Here is an 8,570-nt window from a genome sequence, read left to right on the forward strand (position 1 = left end):
AATAAAAAAATAATAAAACATATAAAAATTAATTTTCACACCTAGTGGTGGTGTGAAGTTACAAAACCAAACTTGTTTTTGTAATTTGGCCCATCCCTAAGATGGGCCAAAACACAAACACAAACATAGGCTCTTTGTTTCTTAGGTCTATTCTTACTCTTTACCAGGGGTGTAAATGAGTCGAGCTCGACCCTTTTAATGAGCTCGAACTCGAGCTCAACTTTCAGTGGTACGGCTCGAGCTCGACAAGTTCTTACAGTTCGAGCTCGAACTCAATTTTGAATTTTACAATCCTAATCTGCAATAAATTTATATATTATAAATATTAGTATTACATTGATGTAACTATCGTCTTGTTGTAAGGGTGTAGTACTCGTTTAATGTTTGCTCTATCTGTAAGGGAGTAGTACTCCTTGTTTATGGCTTTGCTAGAAATTTTAGGGAGGTAGTTCTCCTCGCTGTAACTATTTTGTGCATTTTAATATAGAATAACTGGGGACTCCGAAAAGCTCCCCCCACCTCTAGGTGGCTTTTGTTTAAAAAATAAACTATCATCTTACATTGTTGAACGATATGGACTAATCGGGCCGTCAAAATTCAGATTAAACCGTTAGATATGTTCAAACTTACAAAAAATATATTTGGTAAAATTTTAAACTTATAGGATATATAGATTTTGTGATATCGTACTCGTAACATAAAAGTAATCATTCATGATGGTGTATCATTAAATCATGCTATGTGCTTTTAAATCATACCGTCTGATATATTCTAATGATACAATCCTATATATATTTAAATTTGGTATGAATCGGTACCCGAATTTTAAGATATTATAGTTGTTGATTAAACTTTTTGATTCATTATATATAATAAAATAATATTAAAAATAATTAAAATCATTCAACCATCATTATTATTATTGTTATTATCATTATTTTTAGATTAATTCATAGGAATCACTAAATTTTGACATAAATTTATAATTAATAAAATAATTGCATAATGCAAATATGTATTTTGATATAAATATAAAACTCAGAAATAGATGAAAAAAATCATAAGTGAATTTCTTGTCAATTTAAAATTAATAAAATACTGAATATGAAATTAAATATATAAAAATTTTAAAAATAAAAAATATATAAAAGATAATAATAATAATAATAAAAAGCTCACAAACCAACTCGTGAGATGGTGAACAGAGGGAATTGGGCTCGAGTTTGGGTCGAGCTTAAAATCGAGCCAACCTGCAAGCTTCTTTACACCTTGCCCAATCACCTTGATCAAATTGAATATGCAAACATTTCTTAAAAATTACATTAACAATCATCTCCTTTTTTTCATGAAATTATTAATGCACCCTCCGCAGATGCAATTATAATTTACATGAACGCCCTATCAGGGTTAAAAACTTACACAAACATCCAGAAATAAATTATATTAAAAGGATATAATTATAATTTCAAAAAGTACATAGACATGTTTGTATACTTAAATTTAACTTTAAGAGGAGTCTATGATTAACCTTTTCTAAAATTGTTTATGTTCGGCGCCATTAATATAGCTGCTTAGAGTGGAAGAAAATCAGCAGAGGAGGCCTTGCTGCAATTGAAATATATACAGATATTGGCGAAGGCCAACTTCAAGTACAAACTCTACTGTGATATTCAGATTCATAGAACCAAAATTCAGTAAACTCTGAACCTAAAATAGCAATATGAAGAAAAAATATGAAGAAAAAATAAAAGTGTTCTCACTGGTGCTCTGGAGATAATACTGTCTCCCCTTTGAGGTACTGCTCTAATTTTTTCTTTGTAAATTGTCATCACATACTCATAAAGTATATCGAAGAACAAGAGCTAATTGACTTTACTCGCACTTAATTGAGTGGTATATATGTCGGACAAAGAGGAGCGCTGCACGGAATCCAACAGTCCCGAGCATGAGAAAAAAACCATAGCAGATGCAAGCCATATAGCCGAAGAAGAATGATGTTTGCATGAAACCAGACATGTCTGATCGTGCATAGTAGTAGTACAAGCAGTAGCTGTAGATGAATATCCCAGTTGATCCACCACACAGGAAGGACCTGTAGAATTAATCAGCATTACAGATACATCCAATAGTTTGTAATATTTCCTCCTCTATGCAAGTGAATGCATAATGAAATAATTTAGACTGCCTATAAAGGTGCATCAAGATTCATTGGAGGTGCTTCTACTGATTTTTATCAAACAAATCCAAGGTACATTGGCAAAGTAAGAGAAATTTCAATTTGTCTCCCTTCACTAGGAAGTTGAAAGAATTTAAAGACATAAGGGTACAAGCACTCAACCTGTATATTGATTCCTAAGTTTTCATGCAGGCATATCACAATGTGGTTTAGTTGTCTTAATCATACAATATATTACTGTGATCAAAGAATGGAAGTACTAGATATCATCTTGCACCCATTCTTCAGTCTAGCTGCAATTTTTCCACTATCAAACATGCTAACCAATATCTTTCCAAATAATCTCCATCAAAGATTTATTTGAGGAAAGGTCTTCAGTCACCGAAGACTAGTAAGAGATGGAGGAAATTCACGTTAATAGAGCTATTCAATGTTTTGTAGAAGAGAAATGGATGGTGTAGAACGCGAAATTGACCAAGCTTAAAAAGAGATCTCTTTGGCTCCAAGTCACACAAGTGAAGCATCATGGATTTTTCTTGTGCACATGCTTACACATGGTAAAAAATGGAAAGGTTAACTGATACTACAAGCATCCATAATAGAGGTCATTAACGTCAATACATATACACGTTTAGAAAATTTAAGCATGTAAATATGTTTCGTATTTTGCATCTAATTACAGATTACAGGAGGAGACATATGTCACAAATCATAATAAAATACATAAAGCCAAGGTCTTCAAAGTTTATACATCAATAAAGTCAAAGCATTGGCATCAGTAGTATCGTAGAACAACAGTTATTATCTTGGGAAAAAAGTAGCATTACTTTTAGAAATAAAGGGAAATGACAACAAAATATCATACCTCCACCACCATTCATGGTCTTCGGCAACAAGTTGGAAGTATGTCAATGCCACGGTAATAAAGGCTGTGACAATCAAGAGGATGATGAACACAATAAATAAGATGCTATAGATTGTATAGATTCTGTGGCCCCACACGCTGGCAAATATGTAATAAAGTTCGATATATATCGCACTGAAAGGCAAGAATCCAGCCATTGCCATTTGAGGCAATGTTCCACGATACCAAGGTAATGTTGGTACCTCCCTGGGATATTTTGTAGTGCGACAGGGGGCATGAAACTCCACCTTACTATTCTTTCCAGCGATCCCTCCCAAGAGTAACAATGGTGAGGTCACAAGGGCCCAAATAAGAAATATGACGACTATGGTGCCAAATGGTAATGCTGCTGTGGCGTGATAAGCAATGGCAACAGTGTTAAGAAAGCAGAACGCAAGAAATAGTGGTCCGCAGAAAAGGCTTCCAGTCAATAATAAATTTCTGACCTGTACAATGAGAATAAAGTATAAGACTAGCATCTTATAAAGTTAGTATCTTTTAATTTAAGTACTGTCTCTATCCCTCATTACGTATGTACATACATACATACATAGATACATGCTTACATACATCATCGATATATGTGACTATACAATGTGTGTGGATGCAATTTTCTGTTGAGAAGGTGTTGAGCAGCATTTACATACAGAAGGAATATCCAACATAACTTAATATTAGTTAGATGCATCTTGAACCTTTTTAAATCTTCAAGTAATCTATTTCTAATAATGGGTCCTGTAAATTTAAACAAGCATCATGGGCATAATATAATGGCCAAACTAAGAAAATCCTAACAACCATCAGAAGCAATTTGCACCGGTATAATCATGAACAAATTACTCAAGACAAGTTCATGAACCACAAAAAATCAATAAGATCAGGTATTCATTTGTCAAGATGATGCAAGAGCCTGTGGTTGCATGATACAAATTTCATAAGCATTCTTAGAAACTATATATTTCCCCTGAGGATGACAACTTGAATTTTAAATAATCATATTAGCAAATGTTGATCTATTTCAATCTTTCAAGAGCACAAGAAAGCATTTGAAATAACATCCCGGACTCTTGTCATGTAAAATGACATCTATTAGCATGCATTTTCTATGTCATTTCCATTTGTCCACTAAGCTTCTTAGCTTGCTCACAAGATGAGTAAAAAGTATAGACATGAACACAAGATGATAAACAAACATAACAAAGGTTGAAATAGATCAGTGGCAGCAGAAATGGGTTCAACCATTTTTGTCGGTTTTATCAACTAACAGAATTGAAAGCTGATTAATATCAAGCAGGTGATTTAATCTGCTAATATGAAATCCACTTCTAATTGACAAGATTATTAGCCAAACCGACTGAGCTAAATTACAACCTTTTGTTAATTAGAAGCACCAGAGAGTTAAGGATTGTGATAGAAGCAAAACATACCCAGTTTGTTCCTTCTAATTGGCAGTAAAAAGCGGCCGAGGCATATCCAGCAATTCCAGATGTAAGTGAATAAATGACTACCAGTGCAGTGAATAGAGCTCCTCGGTTGTATGGATAAAATACACCAACCAATGCAAGGATAAAAATGAAAATCGTGCTGTGGAAAACCACAACTAAAATTATCATTTCTTTGAAATTATTGCATTCACCAAACTTATCAATGCGTAATTTTGGCAGACGAAAGAAAGTTATTGAAATACTTACAGGGCAAACAGCTGGGTACCTGAACCAAGGGCTGCAGCAAATAAAGATTTGTGCTTCGGGTACCTGAATACGTCTCCATGAATGTACTTCCAACCAGTTTCTTCTTGGTCATCAGCTATCTCTTCATCATGAGCATACCTTTACATAATTAGAATTATAGTTAATTCTGATACGGAACAGATCAGAAAAATTAAAAACTAGGTAAACATAAATAAAAATGCACTCACTTAACAAAATCATTCTTAAGGACCCGCAAAAGAATAGTAGCCAGAAAACCAGTCAGGAGAAGAACCGTAACGCAGGAGTTGATAATTGAAAACCAGTGGATTTCCAAGTGATGGGGTAGTGAAGAAGACTGTGAGTACTTCTCCATTCTTTTCTCAAAAGGAGTGTTAGTTTCTTTCCATTTCACAGAGTACATGAATTCAACATTAATTTCCTTATCTTCAGTCACATCTACAAGGGCATTAGGGTCAGTTCGAGCATTAATCTCAATGACACGATCCTTATTATAAAAGATCTCGAAATGAAGGTGCTTAAATAGGTAATATTTGTACTCGCTGGGGTCAGATTTTTCTTCTTTCTCAACTTTGCCCAAGAAACCCCAGATTGGCAAATCATCAAAGTACATCTGGAAATAGTAGTCTTTCGCGACTGCACTTCGAAATTGTGCAACTTCATTCTTATCTAATTTCTTGTTGCAAACAACTTCAGAGCTTTTGTCCTGCAAAAAATCCAGTGTATATGGGGCACTGACAAGCCTATCTCCATTCAGAACTTCCCCAAGAGCTTCCTTTTTCTCTTTCATATGAGCTGCAGTGGAGAACCATCGACTATAAGAAATTATTTCATGAGATAATTTTAGCAATAAGTGCATCTTCATAATTAAAGGAGCGAGCAAACCAAAAGATACAAACCTGGGAAACAGAAAGGAAGATCAAAGTAGCGGTATGTTTCACTGGAATGGACAAAAAAACAAAAGGGTTGCCATTAGTTAATCATATAAGATAATGTTCTTCGGCAGATATTACCTCCAATCAACTTCACTATCCAATATTCTCATTAAACAAAGAAAAATCTCAGTGTTAAAAAAGGTTACCATTTCTAGTCGTAGTTTGACTGATAGTCCAAATGCTTCAAGCGTTACCTTCTCTTTTCCCAATGGAATATGCATCTTTCAAGCTCATTTTTGAGTCAGCCTTAATAATGTTTTTAAACAACCCAAGGAATCTCAATCAATTTTTTTCACAAATCTCCACACAGTTTGAGGACTCTTCTTGGATCAGTTATTATAAGTGGAATCTTCTTTACAATATTAACTAAATGAATATTATTTGTATCTGTATTCATATAAACATTATCTTTAAGCAAGGTTTCGATCAGCTCTGCAGTTAACCAAACCTCATGGAAGTATGGCATTCATAACAAATGGTTATATCAGTAGCATATGCATTTACTAGGATTTATTATCATAACACTCTTTGAAGGATTATTTTGATTTTTCAATAACAAAAGTAAAATGAAACATCCCTGTCAATTACCACCCTGTAGGAATAAAAATCATCTTTCAAACCAAGAGTTTCACTTAAAATCATTTTCTTGAAATTTCTACAGTTCACCAATTTGATTTATCCAAAAATTACAAGTTGAATTGCAGCAACAAATCAACACAGACAAAGCTGATGAATGCATATTTGCACTTCAAATTCATGGCATCAGCTGCTTCATGCAGAAAGTTATACAACAGTGACAAGCAAAATATAAGAGTGAATGATGAAATTTTGAACTTGTTAGGACGGGCAATTTATAAACTCATCAACTATGATTCTCTTCTAGCTCATAACATAGCTGGAAAAGAGATTAATATGATAATTCCAAGATTCGGCTTCCCTTTAATTTAATGATTTTAAACTACATTGACTACAGGATACATATAATTGATCTGAAGAGACAGTATCCAGGTATGTACAATACTATACTAACACCCATAAAACAATTAGTGGCAAATAAAGTTGAACAAAACATGAATATAACCCACATGAAAACAACCAAAAAGGTCATAATGAATATATTAATGACACCTCAGAATCAAGACAAGCAAAGTAGAGAGACATTGATAATTTCTCCAGCATCTTCCCATTCATTAGCAGGTTTGCAAACAAATTTAAAACAAAAAAGAAAAAAAAAACTGTAAAGCTCCAAGTACTATGGTATACACAAACTGTCACCAACTAAGGTGGAAGAAATTAAGGTACCAACTAAAATTATCACCTGAACAAGGCGGATTATAACAATTAGACTCAGTTGAACAATTGCATGCTTAGTTGAACTAGTTCCAAACAATTATTTTCACTCGGATTGTTCATTCCCTGTTCAATTTTCTGCAGCCAAGTCGAATTATGATAGCCAGTAGTTTCGATCAATGAATCACAAACATACCAGCATATGATTCTTAAATCCCCATTCACTCAATAATGTGCATCCTAAAAACAGGATTCTCTAATTTCATAGTCCAACAGATCAAACTAATTCATAAGCAATAGCACAACGTGAAACCATCAGATCCATAATTTTTTCCAAAAGAAAAAACCACCACCTATTACATGAAATCTCAATCAGCAAACAAGCGATCGAAATTCAAAAATTGAAATACAACATGCATACACACAACATACATCCTTGATAAATAATCTCAATCATCATAATAATAATAATTAAAATAAATAAATCCTTACCTAGGATTATGAAACGGCCCGACCTTATTTGCATAAAGCGGCACAGGATCTCCAGCCTTGAACGTGTGATCCGATCTCACCAAAACTACGGCGCAAACTAGCAGCAAGAAACCCACGCTCCACCCTCCTCCTGCCATTTTCTTTTTCCACAACCTCACTCAGTCACTGCGTCGAGAAGTGAATACTACTAATAATAAAGTGAAGAGATCATTCATGAAGAAAACGAGCACGGATCTCATGACTGCATGTGCAAAAGCCCAAGTTCAAAATTTTTCCCCTTTTTTGTGCATTGTTTTTTGCTTTTATCCAATGAATGGGAATTTATCGATGCATTTATTGCTTCATTATCAAATAATTCGTAAGTTCGAACGAATCCAAATTCACCAAAAACGCCTTGCAAATTATGGGAAGATATCTGATGTAGAAGTGATACGGTAATTAACAGAAAAAATTAGGCTTCTAAACATATTTAGAGAGAGAATATATTAAATTTCATGCTATGTGATTTGTGATCATCCCATGCACGTGGCTCTAAGCATTACACGCAATTGATGGGTTTACCAATGTAGCAAAGTCCGGATCATCCTAACAATCAAATTTCCTGTGGATTGTATACTGCCCATTTAGCTTTGTGATTGAGGCTAAATTTGCAGTGCAATCGCAATCTAAAATTAAATATTATAATAAAATTATGTTTTTTATCGAAACTACAAATTGCAGCTTTTAGTCATTGTAAATATCTTTTATAGATATAATCCAATTACCCCATCTGATATAAAAAATAAGCTAATTATTTATTTGTGAAAAAAAAAATAGTAAATTATCCTCTTATATTTTTTAGAATAAAGCAAAATAGTACTCAAGCGACTTTGTTCCATTCGCGAGCACTTTTTAAGATTTTTTTGATATTTTTTAACTTTAATCATAAAATTATCTTTACATCCTTATTAATAGCCGTTGCATCCTTATCTTTACATCCTTATTAATAGCCGGACATAGTTATTTTTTATTTTTGGGGGTAAACGTCACGTGTACCTAAGTGGGAGGTTTGACTGATCACTATT

The 8,570-nt window shown here is 33.6% G+C and overlaps 1 protein-coding gene across 1 annotated transcript; it reads right to left on the reverse strand.

The window, feature by feature from the left end:
* Nucleotides 1,578-7,984, reverse strand: LOC105167774 (transmembrane 9 superfamily member 2). The gene is made up of 7 exons (XM_011087591.2): nt 7,507-7,984; nt 5,689-5,729; nt 4,999-5,584; nt 4,772-4,909; nt 4,508-4,664; nt 3,042-3,526; nt 1,578-2,092 (listed from the first exon to the last, which is right to left on the reverse strand). Exons 1-7 carry the CDS (start codon nt 7,641-7,643, stop codon nt 1,873-1,875), a joined length of 1,764 nt encoding a protein of 587 aa, XP_011085893.1. The 5' UTR covers nt 7,644-7,984; the 3' UTR covers nt 1,578-1,872.

Source organism: Sesamum indicum, linkage group LG8 (genome assembly GCF_000512975.1).
Source record: "Sesamum indicum cultivar Zhongzhi No. 13 linkage group LG8, S_indicum_v1.0, whole genome shotgun sequence".
Taxonomy (NCBI): domain Eukaryota; kingdom Viridiplantae; phylum Streptophyta; class Magnoliopsida; order Lamiales; family Pedaliaceae; genus Sesamum; species Sesamum indicum.